The 19,996-nt window shown below is 32.2% G+C and overlaps 4 protein-coding genes across 7 annotated transcripts; all 4 read left to right on the forward strand.

The window, feature by feature from the left end:
* Positions 1 to 2,750: 2,750 nt before the first annotated feature.
* On the forward strand, positions 2,751 to 9,498 carry LOC105632970 (Galactosyltransferase family protein). Of its 3 annotated transcripts, none has more exons than XM_012215454.4 (11): positions 2,751 to 2,775; positions 5,600 to 5,696; positions 5,807 to 5,871; positions 5,949 to 6,160; positions 6,252 to 6,315; positions 7,521 to 7,593; positions 7,718 to 7,838; positions 8,228 to 8,315; positions 8,395 to 8,520; positions 8,614 to 8,723; positions 9,038 to 9,498. In XM_012215454.4, exons 2-11 carry the CDS (start codon positions 5,601 to 5,603, stop codon positions 9,184 to 9,186), a joined length of 1,104 nt encoding a protein of 367 aa, XP_012070844.1. In that variant the 5' UTR covers positions 2,751 to 2,775; position 5,600; the 3' UTR covers positions 9,187 to 9,498. The 3 variants fall into 3 exon arrangements, with proteins under 3 accessions (XP_012070844.1, XP_012070843.1, XP_012070841.1); XM_012215453.4 differs by lacking the exon at positions 2,751 to 2,775 and adding an exon at positions 2,846 to 3,429 and having other exon boundaries at positions 5,810 to 5,871; XM_012215451.4 differs by lacking the exon at positions 2,751 to 2,775 and adding an exon at positions 2,850 to 3,429.
* Positions 9,499 to 10,138: 640 nt separating this feature from the next.
* LOC105632971 (CASP-like protein 2D1) lies at positions 10,139 to 11,177 on the forward strand. 2 transcript variants are annotated; one of them, XM_020678934.3, is made up of 3 exons: positions 10,139 to 10,471; positions 10,571 to 10,682; positions 10,775 to 11,177. In XM_020678934.3, exons 1-3 carry the CDS (start codon positions 10,326 to 10,328, stop codon positions 11,036 to 11,038), a joined length of 522 nt encoding a protein of 173 aa, XP_020534593.1. In that variant the 5' UTR covers positions 10,139 to 10,325; the 3' UTR covers positions 11,039 to 11,177. The 2 variants fall into 2 exon arrangements, with proteins under 2 accessions (XP_020534593.1, XP_012070845.1); XM_012215455.4 differs by having other exon boundaries at positions 10,154 to 10,471; positions 10,778 to 11,177.
* A 1,399-nt stretch (positions 11,178 to 12,576) lies between these two features.
* Positions 12,577 to 15,662, forward strand: LOC105632972 (autophagy-related protein 8C-like). The gene is made up of 5 exons (XM_012215456.4): positions 12,577 to 12,750; positions 14,148 to 14,203; positions 14,303 to 14,355; positions 15,115 to 15,233; positions 15,333 to 15,662. The coding sequence occupies exons 1-5, from the start codon at positions 12,714 to 12,716 to the stop codon at positions 15,428 to 15,430; spliced, it is 363 nt and encodes a 120-aa protein (XP_012070846.1). The 5' UTR covers positions 12,577 to 12,713; the 3' UTR covers positions 15,431 to 15,662.
* A 1,269-nt stretch (positions 15,663 to 16,931) lies between these two features.
* LOC105632973 (autophagy-related protein 8c) lies at positions 16,932 to 19,775 on the forward strand. The gene is made up of 5 exons (XM_012215457.4): positions 16,932 to 17,086; positions 18,439 to 18,494; positions 18,599 to 18,651; positions 19,265 to 19,383; positions 19,494 to 19,775. The coding sequence occupies exons 1-5, from the start codon at positions 17,050 to 17,052 to the stop codon at positions 19,598 to 19,600; spliced, it is 372 nt and encodes a 123-aa protein (XP_012070847.1). The 5' UTR covers positions 16,932 to 17,049; the 3' UTR covers positions 19,601 to 19,775.
* Positions 19,776 to 19,996: the final 221 nt, after the last annotated feature.

Raw genomic sequence — 19,996 nt, forward strand, 5'->3', positions numbered from 1 at the left:
AGGACCTAGAAAAAAAAAATTAAGTTCTTATGTATTAAAAATCAAACTAAATTGACTTAATTTCGATCAACATTTATATTAGTACAACCCTAATTTCCATTTAAAAAATAATAATAATAGCCCTGATGTTGGGCCGGGCCCTGGCCCAACCATAATAGATGTTAACCACAGCAATGGAAAAGGCAGCCTTTATGCCTCCAAACTGTGATGTTACGTTAGCCCCACTCCATGTGACCATAGAGAAAGAGGGTTCAACCCATTCCAATTTGATTCATGAACTTAAGCCTAAAAAGATTAAAGATATAAAGGCAATCAATCATGTTGGAATAATAGCCCTACTTGCTTATGCATTTTTGACTCAAAAGTTAAAATGATCATTACAAGGGATTGACAAGGATGGGCTCTTCTTTTTGAAACACAAGCTCAAAGTGAAAGTGAAAACTTCCAGTTGCTTCAAAAGAAGTGATATGATATGTATGGATATCAAAGTCTAAAATATATCAAACAAAAGTTATGTAATGGATATACTTTGGTATTTCTAAAGTGACGCTTTTGTCTGTCCGTCCTAAATTATATTAAGAATTCAACATCAATTAAATAATAAATTCATAAGGGTGGCAACTCGGTTAGTACTAACTTTTTAGCACTAGTTGGTCTAAACCTAAGTAAGTTGCTGTGTTTCAATTCGGGCTCTCGTCTAGATGTCTAGTCTCGATTGCATTTGAGGAAGAGTATTAAGAATCTCACGTTGACCAACTAATTGGTTAGTATTAACGTTTTAGCATTAGTTGATCCAAATCCAAATAAACTCGAGATTATAAATTTTCATTTCACAGGTTAATCTATCCCTTTCAAATTCTAATAAATCATATCGATATAAAATTTCAAGTTTAAATTTTTATAGATCTTGCATGTCAGTTTGATTATTCAACTCTGTAGCTCATCCGTAAATGGGTCCAATTATGAAAACAGTTCCCTTTTGCATGGTCCATTCTATTATTTTAAATCTAAATAGAAATTGAAATTGAAATTTGGTTTTTTGAATTTTGATGATCTGTGAAAACCCATTATTTGAGTCATGTTCTTTGCACGTGCAGCACGTGTACAAACCATCATTTATCAGTCTTGCTGTGTGGGATTTTAGGGACAGTTGGAATTAACAGTGATGAATCTCTTTTAAATCTGAACAGAAATGAAGGACATTTTTGTTTTCATATAGTACTACTGCAAATAATACTTTTTCTTAAATAATTTTGTTTTTTCATATGACAGCTTATATTTTCTTAACCCTAATTGCTTCTTTAGGGTTTGTTTAGAATTATAATGTTGTTTAATTAATTTAATTATGCATTTGCCCTAATGAAGGCCAAAACAAAGGCAAGTGGGACAACAAAATTACATGTGGAATTACCTAATAAATACTATTAATAATTAATTTCTTTTCCAAAAAGCTTGCTCATGTCTTGTTATTTTATTTACTAACATAGGATGGAGTAATGATTTGAAAGAATTTGTGTTCTTGATCCAATGCAAGTTTAAGATCAACTAACTGTACTTTCATTTTCCTTTTTTAATTTTTAATTCCATATAATAACTATAACATTTATTTGTATTTTATTTATCTTATTCTTATATAAACTGATTTAAATTTACATTTAAATTGCAATCTTATTGTACCTAAGTTCAAATTAATTATTAGTATTATTAATCAAGTGACAGTCTAGCTGATCTTCTTACTCACGTAAAAAATAATAAATCTCAAGTTCGAGTTCTCAAACTTTTATTAATCGATCAACAGCTGATGCTAGTAGGTAAAAAGAAATTTGCATTCCTATAATCATTAAGCCAGTGTAAAAGGGCGTTAGTAATAATTAATTAAATGTTAACAATACTTTATTAGCAGTAATTATACATTCTTTATGGGGCGAAATTAAAATTTTTTGAGTTTAAATCAAATCAAATTGGTAATAGGTCATATCCATGAGAAGTCAACTTTCTTAATCATTCTCCTGGAGCCCAAATGTGTCTTGCAATTGCTTGATGAGACTCTAGATCTATTCCATTTTTTCAAAATTAATTTTCAATAATTGCTTTCTTAGAGCTTGTTACTCATTAATATTTAATAGTATAATTTTGATGTTAACTTAATGTTGAAAATTAATCATAACCCACTTTACCTCATTACCCATAATTGTAAGACATACCTAGAGAATTGCATATCTAAATACAACATGTGTAAATTTATTTTTGAAAATAAATTCATCAAATGTAAAATTAATTAAGAGAAAACACAATAATAAATATCTAAAATTTTGTTAAAATTAAAGAAATGTAAAATGAATATTTTATAATCGATCTCACAAATAACAGATTCTCTTCCCAATATCAAAGATAATAAAGATTAATTTATTTAGTTTTACTTTTTTTTATTAATTGAGGTTTATATTTATTTTCTTAATCTCACAACAATATTTGCACTACAATAAATAAATTTTTTGGATAAATATTAAAAAATTTAAGAGAAGAAATTGTTAAAAATTAAAATCCATTTCTTGTAAGTAGAACCTTACTTACTGGAATGGTAGACCCAAGAGAATGAAAGAGGGCATCAATCAACTTGGTTAAGTCTTTCACAGATTGATATTTTTGGAATGACAGAGTCCAGTATTATATCTTTCAGCATTTATTCTAACATCATTAAATCTTGAAATTAAATTAGCATTCGAGTATTGTTGTTGGAAGAACAAAGTGGTTATTATATCAGCAGAGAAACTGGTAGGCTGTAGGCTTACTATTTTATAAACATTAAATTAGAAAGACTTGTTAAAGTTGGTGAAGTAGTTGCTATTAGCCTATATATTTCCATTTATTTACACCTACACTTCTTGTTAGCACATGTTTCTTTTTCACACAAAACTGCACCGTCTCTGTTACTCCAATTAAGACTTTGTGAGGGAGACAGATACAGAGATACAGACTTGAATCAAAACCCAAGTGATAAAATCGCATTTCTAGTGAGAAAAAGATGTTTTAGATAGAGAGCTTTAGTCACGATGTACATCTAGATACGTGTGTTCTTGTTTTATGCCTTCATAGATTGTAAAGTTTGGTGCTTTCTTTTTTAGTTTTGGTTTCTCTTTGTTTTTTCATCTTCTATTACTTCGAATTTGCTGTGAGAAATTCTTTGGCGTTAGATTTTGTTGTAAAGGAGGGTGCTTTGGATCTGGGTTGGAGTCAACTCAGTGCATTGACTCGGGATTTGTAATGGGTTGTGGTTCATTTTAGCTTGTGATTTGTCTCGAAGTGTAATTTGACCACAATGACTTGGAAGAGCAGAGGAGATACATCTTCAAAGAGTGTGGTATCAAAGAAATGGACTCTTCTGTTTTGTATTGGTTGCTTCTGTGCTGGGATGCTATTTTCGGACAGGTGATTTGGGTCATTTGTAGCTTTTGATTAGGCTTTGAAATTTTCAATTGTTGGCCTCTTTTCTTTTCTTTGAAAATTGGGACTGGTTAGTTTAGATAATTTGAAATGAGCCGTTTTTTCAAGAAATCAATTCTTCTTTTTCTTTCTAATTTTAGCATTATTTTCTGGTTATGGGGGCGTGCTAGTTCTTTGAGATGCAAGAAAATGTATGAGAAGAATTTTCTTTGAGATATTGATGACAATTTGGGATATGGGTTTGAATTGGTCTTTTAATCAATATTTCAAGTAACTTTTAATGGAGATAATTTTTTTACTTCATATAAATATAGGGGATTTGCTTTTTGTTTGATTGGGTCATGGTCAGTGATCGTATCTTTCGTTTCTCTTGTAGTTACTATGATTCTACGTTGTCAACTTTGATAGCTAGAAAAGGATAGATCTGAACCTCATGATTATATATTTAATTCCGATGAAATCTCATTGTGATTAGAAGTTGTCTTCAGTGTCTGAATTAAGGTACCAAGGTCTCAGATAAGAGTCAGGATTCGTGTCTTTTGCACTACTTTCATGTATGTGCTCGTTATTATCATTTCAATAAATGATGTCATGCCTCTTTGCTTGCTTTGTAAAAATGGTGTGGAATGAATTCTAGTGCCAAATTTTCTTGTTCCTTTAGCTTCGACTTATCTGGCTTTCAAGGCCTCAAAGTCATTGTTTCTGTTCAGATGCTGAGAGCATGAGAGGAACCTTATTAGCAGTTTCTGCTGTAATACTGAAAGCTCAGTTGCCATTACAACTATACAATTAGGCTCTTGAGTTAGAAGCCTGTTCCGATATAAGCATTAAAAACTTAGTGAACCACTAACCATTGAATGGAATCATTTCAGATAAAGCACGACTGTTGCATACCAAATGTTAAGGATTTAAGTTTGCAGATAAGGTTTGCTGTCAGGCCTGGTATTGCAGTGTATGGAATGAAATGGAGTGTATTTGGTACTATTTGAATCAATAATATTTGTAGCTTCTTTGGTTCAGGGCAACTTTGCAGTATTCTGTTGATAGCCACTTAGTTACTAATCAAGTTGGCTTGCTTCTAGAAGATACTGTTTCTAATCCTCCAGGTTTAGTACATTATTTGTTATGGATTTTCTCAATCCAGTGGTTGGCCTTCAAAACTCTTGCAAAAATGACTAACCTCTTCCTGAATGTTTCATATGGTGTATGGGTGATGATCTCCCCATGTAACGATTGGCTTTTTTTTTGTCCCTGTTTTTCTCTCATTTATTCTTTAGACTAACATTTTTCTGAATACTCTCTAGAACAGCCAAATTTTTGGTCTTATTGTAAGTTAGAGGAATAGGTCCATTCCAAAACCTCTTAAACCATATGTACATGTGCGTGTGCTTTTGTGCTTTTGTTGTTTTTTTTTTTTTTTTTTTTTTTGGTGGGGGGGTGGGGGGGATGGGGATAATATGTGCCTGTGCTAATAGCTAGGCATTGTTGGTAAGGTTTCTGGGGTGGTAAGAAAAGAAAAGAATGACTGTGAGCAGGGCAAAGAAAGCCGTAACACTCTACTGTCCAGTACAACCAGATGGCTTTAAGTGGCGATCTTTATGTGTTGCAGTTGCTCTGGCTTTGGTCTGGGTTTTTTCTTTTCGCAGCTAATTAGGTCCAAAAATAATTCCTTTGTAGGTACTCACAGTAGATTGGAACTAAAATATATTAGTGGCACTTGACAATATATATACAAAACCTGGAGATTTCCTTGTTTTTTGATATCCGTTTTTGGAAGCTTTCATGTCTCTTATGCATGTATCTGATACACCCTTTCTTTTGTTTCTTCTGTATTTACTTCATGTCATAAATAATGAGCTGCGTTACATGGTTTGTGTTTTAATATATATATATATATATATATATATATATAGAAACTTATTATGATTTAGGTGTAATATAAGTTAACATCCATTATTAATTTGCCAACTCATCATAAACACTGCATGTGTTTCTGGAAAATACCTGCAAAAAAAGGTTATCATTTGAATTTTTGCAGGATGAAACAAAGATTGTTTTCCTTTTTTCTTTTCTTTTTTTTTTTTTTTTTTTTTTTTGGGACATTAGAGTCTTTCTCCATGTGTATTTGACGCTAATTTTTATCTTTTGGTTATAGAATGTGGACTGTGCCTGAAGTTAAAGGAATATCAAGGGCAACTAGTCTTGAAGATGAAAAGTTAAATCTAGTTTCAGAGGGTTGTGCTCCAGAAACTGTGAGTAAACCATCTAAATTATGTGATAATCTTTTCACTTTTTTATTTAATTGTATGTGCTGATATCCTACTTGCTTATTAACATTCTGTTGCACTTTATTTGTCATTAGAAGAATGTAAAGCATGAATCCAAGGACATAATGGGAGAAGTTTCAAAGACACATCATGCTATACAGTAAGCTAGTATTAGGTTTCTTTCTGTCTCAGTTTCTCTGGAAGTAGTGGATGTTAATCCTTGATTGCTTCCTACAGAACTCTGGATAAAACAATATCAAATTTGGAGATGGAGTTAGCTGCTGCGAGGGCTGCACAGGAGTCCATACTTAATGGTTCTCCAGTATCAGACAACGTAAAAATCAGTCAATCAAATGGGAAAAGAAAGTATTTAATGGTTATAGGTATAAATACTGCTTTTAGCAGCCGAAAGCGAAGAGATTCTGTTCGTGCTACTTGGATGCCCCAAGGTTTGTGACCACAATGGTCTTTTAATATGATTTTGATAATTTATTTTATGTAATTGATTATTTTTCTCCTTGTTCCCTGTATGAAAACTAGGTGATAAAAGAAAGAAGCTTGAGGAAGAGAAGGGCATCATAATTCGCTTTGTAATAGGTCACAGGTAGGCACCTTATCCAAATCTGAAATTGACTTTAGCTGCTGGGAATTCATTTATTGGCTTTTATAGAAATGCTTCCATAGTATAAAGTCTAGAATACAAATGGTTTCTTCATCTAGACAAATAAGTTAATTTCTTTGGTACAAGGTATATATGTTTTTTTTTTTTTTTTTGGAAGAATGATAAAATGTATATGTTGCACTCATATTTAAGTGTGAGATTTTGCAATTTATAAAACAATTGTATGATTCAACCTGGGTGGAAGGTGAGAAGACTGATTTGGTTTTGTAGTAAAGTGACCATTCTTTAAATGTACAAACATTAAGATATGTGAATTTTTACACAGAGATGCACATGCAAAGGAAAGAGATGGAAGAAAGTAGAGTAACAGGATATTGGTGAATAGAATAATGGAAAAATGAACAATGTGATGTGAGGCAAAAATCACCCAATGGAACACGCAACTTAGAGTCAGAGAGACATACTTTCTTTTTGAAAAGAATTGAGGTTCTGTTAACCTTAAAAATCCAACTCACTAAGAATTAAAATGGCTTTGTAATAAGCATATGCATGGCTTTCAATAGCACCAGGGAAAAGATGATCAAGCATAAGAAATGTCTAGAAGATAAGATAACCTGAATATGGTTCTTGTACATGATAAATTAAACAAAATTTACAAGTGGAGAAACTGCAGTTAGATTGAATCTTGATGTCTAAGCCCATGTTGTGTGTGATTGGAACTAATGTCCATCAAGCATACTTGGACATTTTATGGTGGATATTAAAAAGTATATCTGAACAAATTAAACTTTTGCATCGTTTCTTTTTTCACTAAGTGAGCCCATTACTATGCTTTCTGGACATGTTTATAGCTTCTGTAACTCTTTAATTTAGCTGTTTATTACTTGTATGACAATATAAGGGAAGCAATAACAACAATCAAGTTGTCATGTTTTCTGATAAAAAATTTAATCTTTTTGCTGATAAAAAAAGAAAAAGCTGTTGTGTTTTCTTCATTCTACCTACACCGTGATTGATGCATTTTCTTGTATAAGCACATATACTTATGTTGCCTTTCTTTAGTCATATTTACTTGCAATGTTGAAAGTAGTATGCACATGGTCTTCCTGACCTTTGAAATCGAGGACAATCTTGAAAGATGCAATCTAAATTTATCTTTCCCTTGCCCTTTGCTGTTTGATTGCCAGTGCGACAGCAGGAGGTATCCTTGACAGAGCTATTGAAGCAGAAGACAAAAAGCATGGGGACTTATTGAGGCTGGTACTGCTTCTGATCCTTTTTCTTTTGAGGCATTTCTGTTAAATCTTGTATTTGGCCAAAAAACATATTAAATCAAGAAAAACAGCTCACTTATGGTATATTATTTTGAATTCTATATGGGCAGGAGCATGTTGAGGGTTACCTTGAATTGTCTGCAAAGACAAAGATATACTTTTCTACTGCTGTTGCGTTGTGGGATGCAGATTTCTATGTCAAAGTTGATGATGATGTGCATGTAAATATAGGTAAATATTCATCCAGTTATTTAAATTAAATATAAAATTTTATGTATACCTGGATACCCATATGTAAGTGTGCTCACTTATGTTCAAATGTTTTCTTGATTTGAGAACAAAAAATGCTAATTAGAAAGAAAGGACTGTACTATGTTTATTTGCTTACCGGAAATGGTTTTTCATCAACCTTCAATGAACGAGAGGCAGAGTAAATTTTCATATTGAAATTAGAGCCTATAACTCACATTTTTGATGATTTTAGTTATATGTGAGATACTGCTGTATCTTCTTGTAACCATTTGTATTAAGAGTGAAAGGCTGCTCCTTTTTCAGTTTTCTAGAATTTCTACTTCTAACATCATGTTTCTACTTTGGGCTTCTCCAACATATTTTTACAGCTACGCTGGGAGCAACTTTAGCTAGGCATCGGTCTAAACCCAGGGTCTATATAGGATGCATGAAGTCCGGTCCAGTCCTTGCTCAAAAGTAAGTAAAACATGCTTTAATTGATTAATTATTTAAAAAATGGAGTATTCATTTAGTTTCATGTTTGCTTTATGAATAGGGGAGTGAAATACCATGAACCTGAGTATTGGAAATTTGGGGAAGAAGGAAACAAGTATTTCCGTCACGCTACAGGGCAGCTATATGCTATTTCAAATGATTTGGCCACTTATGTATCAATTAACCAGTAAGTATCTGTGTATTTTGGAGGATAAATGACAAATGCTAGTCCCTAAAGTTCATCTGCTAATTTGTTCTGGTTGAATTTGTAATCATCCAGACACGTGTTACACAAGTATGCTAATGAGGATGTATCATTGGGGTCGTGGTTCATTGGATTGGATGTGGATCATATTGATGACCGGAGACTCTGCTGTGGTACACCGCCTGGTAATCTCATACATTATAACCCTACATGTTTGTCCTTGTGTGGGTGGTTGATTTATTTTTAACCCTTGAAAATTTTTGATGACTATGCAATCCATTTAATTGTGGATTTTCTCTGGCGCTAATAAATCTGTATGATACATTGTACCCATACCAGGTCTTTTGGGTTGTTGCCTCCTTATGTATGGCTCTGTGTTCATTGACCAATTTATTCTTGTAGCATATATGAATTTGCATCAAACTGGGGGAAGAAATAGTTCATTTCATGCAAAGAAAATTTGTTACTTAAAGTTTTGTGGTGCTAAAATTTATGGCAGATTGCGAGTGGAAGGCCCAGGCAGGCAACATCTGCGTTGCTTCATTTGATTGGAGCTGCAGTGGGATTTGCAAGTCCGTTGATAGAATCAAGGAGGTTCACCGGCGTTGTGGGGAAGGTGAGAATGCTTTATGGAGTGCAGAATTCTAATAAATAGCTATTCTTCCAAACTCAGGAGGAAGCAAATAGAAATTTGGATATAGAGGGATCATTACGTGTCAAAATGTAAAATGAAAGAGATGGGTTTGGGAAAGTAATTGCTACTGGGATTCTGCTCCATTTTAGGCAAGGAGCAAGCACCAATAGCAAAATTTAGAGATTGTAATTATTTATTCTTTATATGCTTGGAGAAGCCATTTTGTAAGTTTGTCATGGCTAATGAAACTCCTAAATAAGTGCCGAAGTTCTTCTGCTACCTTTAACTTCATAAATTAGAAGAATCTTGAAATTTTGTTGGGAGTATTACCTTTTCTTTTCATGATTGCTGACAAATATCTGATAAAATGTTCAATCTTGTTTTCTTCTTTCTTTTATCTTGAAGGTTTCCAAGGTTGGGTTTCAAAATCAGTAGTAAATGTTATATGAATCAAATAACTTCTCAAACTGTGTGTGCAAATAATGCTAAGATTTCCATTAACTATTTTATCAATATCTATAAAATAGAAAAAGGAATTATAGACAAGGATTTTCATTTTTATACTATACATAGATAATACTCAAAATTACAAATATCACTTTATAATAATAAAAATTTTAATTAATAAAATTGTGTACCAAACACACTTCAAAATATAAAATACCTTTCTATCAAGAATTTTGGTAAAATACAATATCTACAAAAATTAAAATGAAATTGCAAAAGAATGCTCTTGCTTTCATCACCATGAGAGGTGAAATATACAAGCAAGAACAATTGATGGGGAAAAGATCCTGATTTATGATGGGACAAACTCAAAGTTGTAAGCACAGATAAAGCCTTTGCCCTGGAAGAATGTGAACTCAATCTGATTTATGCATTAAAAAGTGGAATAAAGAGGATATTTTTTTTGAGAGAGAGCCATGTGGAATCAATCATGTCAAGCCTGCTAAGATAAATACCAAAGAAATGATATCATGATTTCTAAAAGACAAAGAAAAAGCCAAAAAGCCAAGCCCCACTACTTCCCACTCTTCCCACCAAGAAACCTCCAATATATATCTCCTTCTTTCTTGCACTTCTTGTCAATCCAGAAGAAGAGTAGAATTGGCCTATATCTATTTACTACGGATACCCATTTCAGTTCAAGAAAATGGCTCCATTGCTTAAGCTTTTGGATTCTTCTCTTAGGTTTTCTGTTATTCCTCTCAGTGTTGCATCCATTTGTTTAATTGTGACTAATCAGCAAGAAAATAGCAGCTATGGGGATTTAAAGTACAGTAATCTCATGGGACTCAAGTAAGTTATTTATCTTTCTCTAGTATTATTGTTTGAGATGCCCTAAACCTTTCTTTATTCTGTATTTTTCAAGTAAATGGAAAATAATTGTTTATTCAGGTACATGGTTTGCATAAGTGCCATCGGCGCTTGTTATGCATTTTCTGCTGTTGCATGCACATGGATCAGAAGCTTAGTTAATAAAGTTTGGTTGTTCTTTGTCTCTGACCAGGTATTACTTTGAAATCCCTTTATTCCTAATATTTAAAAGAAAGACACTTTAAAGCCAAATAAACTCTGATCATTTTCTTGAATTTCTTTTAGCAGATTATGGCATACTTAACAGTCACTTCTGCGGCTGCTTTAATGGAAATAGTATACTTGGCTTATAATGGTGACCAAGAAGTGACATGGAGTGAAGCCTGCAATTCCTTTGGGAAGTTTTGCCATAAAATGAAACTGGCATTGGTTCTTCATTTCTTGGTTCTTTGCTGCTTTTTTGTTTTAGCTGTGATCTCTGCTTACAGAGCTTTTAGTGTGTTTGAACCTCCTGTTTCTTCCAAACAGGTGGAAGGAAATACAACTTAGATGTTAACCTAATTTAATATGTTCATCTTGATACATGTTGATTTGTACTTTTTATAGTGCTATATACTGAGATTTGAGTGGATTTTAGTACATGAGAAAAATATTCCCATATATGAAAATAAATATTTTTTTTGTCTTATTTTTTAAATATGCTCAAAATGATTTGTTTTTAATATATTGGAAATTGGAGAGAAAAAAATTGGTGCAAATGTATCTAAATACTGTTGATGTGTGTACCTAACACAAAGCACCAATTAATAGATAGTGTAAGGAGTTTGCTTTTGCTTAGTGAGGAATGGAGAGTTGCAGTGTGGCCCATTTCACCTACCATGTCTATGAGAGCAGTTTTCTTATAGCCTCTCATTTAGTTCCTTTTTCCATGCCTTAGATTAGGTTTAAAGGCACACATGCTCTAGAAAAGTGCAACGACCTTAACTACGAAGACTTCGGTATACACTGTCCGAACTAGCTTTTTCAGTTGACGTTAACCCGTTTAAATTTTAGTGATTTATGAAAAAATAATAAAAATAGCTAACAATTAGATACTTTTAAAATAATTAATAATTATTAAAACATTTAATTATATTGAACAGATATTAAAAGTGAGACATATGATCTGTTCGGTAAAATTAAGTCTTTTGATAGCTGGTAACTGATTGAATAGCTTTACATTAAATCTCTAAAAAATTAAATGTTACGTGGGTTAACTTTTATAAAATGCTATTATAATTTCTAAAAGCTAAATGCTGCCATAACCTCTAAAAACTAATCCAAACGCTAAGTACCTAATAACTTTTTAAGTAGCGTTTAACGTTTTGATTTAGATGTTTAAGTAGCTTTTCATAAAAACGCTAAAAGCTAATTGTTTTAATTTTTTATAAAATATTACCATAATTTCTAAAAGCTAATCCAAACGCTATGTTATTAAACAGAGTTTTTTAAGTAGCGTTTAGATCAAAATACTGAAAATTATTTAAAATGCTATTGTCAAATACGACTATAAACCAACGTCTTTAATTAAATTATGAGTCACTTGATTCGTTTATCACTTAATAAACACAATATAGCTGTGATTAAGCTCTTGCAAAATGGAAATCAATCTTTCATAATAAAACAAAAGTAAGAGAAATCCACCTGTTTTTTGTCTCATCGATTGAAAAACAGCAACAGAATCCAATTGAAACACCAGCCAGCAAGAAATTTCAAGGACGGAAAATTTTCCCTGCTACTGGCAGTTTTCTTGTTAGACGGAAAAGTTTTCCTGTTGGGGGGGGGGGACTTTAACCTGTCGGCAGAAAAGTTTCCATGTCCATCTTTTTTTAAAAGGAACGATGCCGTTTCTATTACCCAATAACATCTCTTGTTTTGTACTGTTGTTACATTTTTTTCGTTTTGACGCGTCAGTCTCTGATTGGGCAGAGGTCTAGTACTTTGATTCCTGCACGTTACAACTTACAACGAATCCAACCCTCAAGAGTAAAGCATACGTTATGATACGCGTTTTTGGTTTTACACAATCATACCCTTCGATTCTTTAGCTTTGGTTTGGATAAATCTCTTAAAACAAACAATTCCTAATTATAAATTTATTCTCGTATATAAATTACCCTTTTGATCACTGACTCTTAAAGAATAGAGCTTTAGCTAATTCGCACAAGAAAAGTACTTGGAAGCCATGGCAAAGAGCTCCTTCAAGTTGGAACATCCTTTGGGTTCTCTCTTAATCCCTCTCTTGGTTTTTGTATAAACAAACATATGTTTATGTATTTGTAATTTTGATTGATCTCTCCGTTTCAATTGTTGGGTCCTTTGTCCGTTCATGATTATGGATTTTATGATCTGGGTTTTTGTTGGTTTTTTAAACAAATTATGATTTAATGATTAATATCTATGTATTTTTAATCGTTAATTGATAATTGATGTCTCTCGTTTGAATTTCTTGTGAATTTGGGGTTTTTTTTTTCTTTAATTGTGGATTTTATGATCTGGGTTTTAGTGGTTTTGACAAAGAATTTCTAATGACTTAATGACCAATAACATGTGATTTATGAATGGATGTATTTTGTTAATATCACAATTTCAAAATATACTTTATGATCTGGGGGTTATCGTTTTAATGTGGTTTTATTTTTGTGTGAAGGTTTTATCTGGTATTAATTTCACCGACTTGTCATCAATTTAACTGGAATCACTGGGAATTTTGGGTGTTTGGGAAATTTGATGTCTTTGAGGTTTGATAATGGATAAAGGACGGGATCTTGAGAAATATGTGGTCTATCTGCTAAGCTTGTAGAGGGAACGTTTGTGGCTTTTGGGGGTTTTAATTATATTTTGTGTATGCAGAAGTTGACATCTGAGATCAGCACTTAGAAGTTTATCTTCACCTGCATTTAGTTGAAGAACATGTATTTTGTTTGTTAAAATAGTTAGAGGCTCATTATTGTGGTAATGGTTAACATTAGATTTACAAAATTTGCTATCAAACCTAAAAAATTTCAATTTGGAATTTTCAGTTTGAAATGTGGATCCTATGTGTAAGATGCGAGATATTTACTATCATTATATAAATGTCTCTCGTATGACACTGAATTACAGATTATTAAATCATTTTGATAAAATTGTGACAGGGAGTATCAAAATCTTTATATTGATAACAGGATATTACAGAAAATAGTTACCCTCTCAATACATTTCATAGAAATTTTCTGGACACGTTTTATTTTGTACACAAACAAGCCACTTTGACCGTGTTACTTAACTTGCTTTCCATGTTACCTTTTTGTTCACCCTCCTGGTCTTTTCCCATTCTGAATTCCGTGACAATTCAAGCACAACAATTTCTGCCTACTCCACTAATATTTGTCCCTCAAACAATTAGTTGCAACTTAAGTCTGTTTGATCAGGAGAGTAAAATCTCATATGCAACAACTAGTACACTTATTATGGAGAATGCTGAATTATTATAATTAATTAATTATTACAAGCCTAACCAATATCTTGCACCAGGTTGTTTTAAGCCTTTAACTTTATATTAGTTTCTGCAACTTACTTTCTCTTTTCTTACTTTAATGTCTAACTGTGTTTTTGTTTCTCTTTATATACATACCAGAAAGGAGGCAGGCAGAATCAGCTCGAATTAGGGAGAAGTATCCCGATAGAATACCAGTATGAAAATGATATCTTCTTTGTCATTAATTTAGCCTATTTGTGCGGCTCTAGGTACTTGTGTATATAATGTTTTGTCATTTTGTTTATGATGCACAGGTTATTGTGGAAAGGGCTGAAAGAAGCGACATACCTGACATTGACAAAAAGAAGTTAGTGACATCTCTTTTTGTTGCTTTAATTTTTTAAAAATGGAACGTTGGTTGATAAGTATACCTGCATTTCTTTGTCATTTCAGAGGAAGAAGTTTTCTAATGTGGTACAAAATTTTCTTTTACTTACTGACCACATACTGGATAATGATTTTCTTGAAACTTTCATATGCACTTACCTGGCTGGCTTCTCATTATGGTCTACTCATTTACTCCTTTCTACATATTTTGCTTCCAAGAAGGTTTTTTCTCTTTTCAGTTATTAAGTAAAAACCCCTGATTTGTGGAATGAATGTCAGCTGAATTGAATTTATGGAAACCAAGAGCATTTTAGTTGTTAAGTGTTATAAGTAGAGTGAGTTTGAAGTTGATTAAACTAGGCCATTTTTGGAGTACGTTGCTGATGATATGTGTTTTGATGATATTTGAATATCAATTTGTGTACTAAACATTTCAATGGTAGGATATGCTTCATGGCTCGAGATTAATACTCTGATGTCTTCTTTAAATGTCATTGTCCATCATGTGTGAATGTGGTTATCTTCAAGAGAGAATGCTGGTAGCTTTTTAGGAATTTGATTCATTGTTAGCTTCAAGCATACACTGTGAAGATGCATATGCATTTGTGTTTTCGTGTCCATGCACTAAACTGTCGGCGAAGGTGCTTGTATTTTGTAAGAGATACAAGTTAATAAAATTATTCTCCCATCTTTATTTTACTCAATATTATTATTTGTTCTGAAATAATATTGTATATAGATATCTGGTTCCTGCTGATCTGACAGTCGGCCAGTTCGTTTATGTGGTTCGAAAGAGAATAAAGCTCAGCGCTGAGAAGGCTATATTCATCTTTGTCAAAAATATTTTGCCACCAACTGGTGAGAAGAATATAATTTATTGTCTTATTTATGTTTTTTGCAGTATTATTGTCTTCATTTCAGAATTGATCAACTTATCTATGGTTTCTGTTATCCCAGCTGCTATGATGTCAGCGATTTACGAGGAAAACAAAGATGAGGATGGTTTCCTGTACATGACCTACAGTGGTGAGAATACATTTGGAGAATCATTCTGAGTGCAGTCAAAGCTTAAACTCATGTGGCTAGACAATGAACAAATGTAAATTCTTGTCTTCCTGTTGTTACCATGGGCAATCCCTTGTTGGAACTTGATATGATGCTCTGCCCTTTCTTAAGATTTGGATATTACTATTACTGAATTTGATGCTGTAAATATTTGTGATTTCTCTCATATGGTTCTAGTGGTTGATGACTAAATCAAGTGGCATCAGATTTTACTATCCCAAATATTTGAGAGGGTTTTGGGTAAAATAACTATTTCTTAATTAAAAGTATCTAATTAACAGTGTCCTTAATTATTGTATGTTTTGTCAAATTATTATTATTATAATAAATATTTGATACAAAAGTGCTAAATATAGTATTTTATAATAATTTTATATTAGTATAAACTTTAAACCGCATTTCGTTTAATTTGAATGCATTCTCTTAAAAAAAATGTTCTATCTGCAAAGATAAGTAAAACTGAAAACAATTGCTAATTAGTAAATATATATAATATAATTTAATTGAATAATCAAATTAAACCAATTAATCAATCAATTTGATTTGTTTAAATATCTAAATTAGAGGGCAATAACGATAGTTTTTTAAAATAAATATATTTTTTAATTTCTCAAAATAACACCGCTTAAATGATTGGAATTTAGAATAAGATTAATGTGGAGCTGGTAATGCAAAATGACAACCCTAAAAAAGTAATTAAAGGAGTGAAATTGATAGAAAAGTAAAAATACGGTGAAATTATAAACATTGATATATATATATATATATATATATATATATATATATATATATATATATATATATATATATATATATATGTGTGTGTGTGTGTGTGTGTGTGTGTTTTACCACCAACATGCATTAGAATGGATTGAGATTTATTAAAAAGATATAGATTTAATTAAAAAAAGAAGATGGGTTACGAGCAGGTTCTCTTATGTAGTCATGATATTATCTCGCAAGGTAAAAAATAAAAAAAATAAAAAGTAATTCAATATGTACATCGAATTATCAATACTGTAGTACCGAGCAAACGGTTGGTTTGGTTTAAACCGAATTGAAGCCACAAAATATAAATTAAAATTTCTTTACAACAAATCGAATCGGATCAAACTTTGTATATGAATTGAATCAAATCGAATCAGTCAGTTCGGTTTATTTTTGTCGGTTTATACAATTTCGGTTTGGTTCTGAATTCAACCATCAAATTTTTGTGTGACCGAATTAAATAGAACAACAAATTTGGTTCAAACAGAACGAACCGATCAATTGAACCTCTCTTGGGTATGTGATCGAATCAAACCGAAATGAGTCGGTTCTATCGGTGATTTTGCTCACCCCATTCAATAGTTCTCCCTCTTATTTTATATTTAGAAGAATAAAGAGAAACCCTTTTGAAAAAAGGAAAATTCCATACAACTAAAAAGATGATGAAACAACGTCGTTTCCCGAAAAAACGTAAAATTAAAGCCTAGTTTTTATATAAAACAAATTCTCTTTTATTTTCGCTCATTAAATTTTTTGATTTTATTTAAATCTCTGGAATCGCAAATCCCAACCTTATTTAAGAAGAAAAAGAATTTCTTTCACGGAAGACAAACATCAAGCCATGGCCAACAGCTCCTTCAAGTTTGAACATCCTTTGGGTTCTTTCTCTATCTTTCTCTTTTTAGTATTTATGTCAAAACATCTCTCTATTTCTGTTTATAATTGTTGATTGATCTTTTCTCTTTATCTTTGGATTTCGTTTGTATTTAATTATGGATTATGTGATCTGGGTTTTTGTTGGTTTTGACAAAGGTTGCCTTTTTAGATCAATAACATGTCATGTTATGGTTTTGTTACTGTTTCACTACCAATTGTGTTTTGATCTTCTAGTTAACATGATAGTAAAATAGTTGACCTTGACGGGTCTCTGATAGCATGCAATAAGGGCTTTTGAAGTTTTTTGATATTTTTAAGTGGGGTGTGCTTTGATCTGGTAATTGATGTATTTTTTCAGTTTAATGACATTAAAAGAGAGAACAATTTATCAAACGGTGGCTTGATCTAGGATAAAGATTGTTGGTTTGATGGAAGATGTTTTACTAGTTTGAGCGCAAGATTTTTTTTTTTTTTTTTTTTTTTTGTGAGGGTCCTTTTCCTAACTTTTCTAGGAAATTCCCTCTGAGATAATTGAGGGAAGATATGTTGTGTATTACTTTAGGAAACAGGTTCAATCTGGTGAGAAGGTTATATTTAGAATTTGTTAGTTTGGGAGATGAGATTGCTATCGATTCTTGGGAGTCATATGCACTTGCTTTAACATCTTCGAAGTAGTCATGTGGTAACCTTTGTGTACTGCTTTAAAAGGTCAACTGCATGTGTGTTATTTTCATTCATTTCGAAATGCGTATTATTAGCAATTTGCAATGCAGAATTGAATATTTGACCAAAGATATGATATATACAAATGTGAAATGTCTAAAGTATAATTAGATAGTGAACTTAAAGTACTGAAGTTCTTTGTTTTTAGTGTTTCTCTGGGACATCATGGCACTGTAGTTGTCTTTTTATGGCACTTCATAATGGATAACCCCCATTTTTTTTAATGCATTTTGACACTAAAAGAAGCCTACCCTTGCAGTATTATGTTCCATATTTAAATATGGTCCCATTCCACTGGACTTAATGATTCAGGTTTCAACCGTTTTTCTAAGAGAATTAGAGTGTAAAGTAATGCTGATGCCTCTTCTATTTATTTATTTATTTATTTGTGGGCAATATTACTTTTTGCATAAGAAGTCTCCATCATTGAAGTAAGCCCCATCACTCACTATACATGATACCTAGCACAGAAGCTTTTTTTGGAGACTGCAGAATTTTCTCTAAATAAAAGAAATTACCCAATAACCTACACCATATTTTGCTTTAAGTATAATACTCTTTCCCTCTTTACTTACATATTTTATGTGGCTGACCATGTTTTATTCTTTGTGTCATCTTAAATACATTCCAGAAAGAAGGCAGGCAGAATCTGCCCGTATTAGGGAGAAGTATCCTGATAGAATACCAGTATGCAACTCATGTTTTGTTCATCAATAATGTAGTCTATTTTTTGTTAGATGACATCACAGGTGCTTTACTCATGCTTTTTGCAAATTTTTAATGCTACATAGGTTATTGTGGAGAGGGCTGAAAGAAGTGACATACCTGACATCGACAAAAAGAAGTTAGTAATATCTGCATTCTTTTGCTTCTATGATATTTTTTGTATATTTTAGTTGGCACATTTTTTTAATCATTGGAAAGTCTTTACTGCTGTATGGATTTAGATGTTGCCTCATGCTCTGAAGTTTGCTTCTTTCAACAGCCTTTGTCTGCCATTTGTTTTACATTTACTTCGCTTTGACCCTTCGTTTTTGCATGATACCTGGGTTGTGATATTTACTATTTGTTTATGTTGATCTCTGGGTTTGCTTTATGACATTTTGCAATTCCTCTCTTTGACGCTTCGTTTTCGCACGATACCTGGGTTGTGATATGTATTATTTGTTTATGTTTGCTTTATGACGTATTGCAATTCCTCTATAATAAGTAGGCTTGTTATAAAAGAAGCTAGTTAATCCCATGAATTCCTTTTGTAGAAAATTCTATTGCTTTGTCTCTTCACTTTAGCCGTAAGCACCTGTTTTTGAGCACTTATCTGGCATTACCTGTGTATGTCTATAAGGAAAGCTTTGAAATGTTTTCTTTCCAATAGAAGTTCACATAATTATTTTTGCATGTCAACTACATTTTCTTTGGCATTTCGTGGCTTTATTTTGAAGTCATATTGGATGCAGATACCTTGTTCCAGCTGATCTGACTGTTGGCCAGTTTGTTTATGTGGTTCGAAAGAGAATAAAGCTCAGCGCTGAGAAGGCTATATTCATCTTTGTCAGGAATGTTTTGCCACCCACCGGTGAGAAGAATCTATTTATTGTTTCATTTATCTTATTTGCTTATTATGTAACAATATTATTACTTTATTTATTCCACTAGTTGACTTATCTATGATTTCAATTACCACAGCTGCCATGATGTCAGCAATTTATGAAGAAAACAAAGATGAGGATGGTTTCCTGTATATGACCTATAGCGGCGAGAACACATTTGGATTATCAATGAAGGTACAGTGAAGCTATGATCATGGAAGCTCTTAAAAAGTTCAAGACAGCAATGAATAGATGTAAATTCTTGGCTTTCTGCTCTAACCATGGATAGAAAATGCGTAAAACTCCAAAATGCTGCTCTTTAAAATTCTGTATGTATGACTGCTTTTTAATCTTATGCCATGTATGCGGTTCCTTCTTATATGAATCCACTGGTTGAGCAAATTAAGTTTTCATTTCTATTACTATTTAAGAGTGAACCAAACAGGTCCTAAGTGCACAATTAGTGACAGCCTGAGAGTATATCCTCTTCTATTGACAAGCAAAAATGAAACATGAAAGATTTCTTTTGACAATAAAAGATAAATGAACATAATGTTCAGTGATGGTATTTAGTCGTTATTTTGTATGTTTATAGTTAGA

Source organism: Jatropha curcas, chromosome 7, assembly GCF_041381405.1.
Source record: "Jatropha curcas cultivar XTBG-Jc1 chromosome 7, XTBG_Jcur_1.0, whole genome shotgun sequence".
NCBI classification, from domain to species: Eukaryota; Viridiplantae; Streptophyta; class Magnoliopsida; order Malpighiales; family Euphorbiaceae; genus Jatropha; species Jatropha curcas.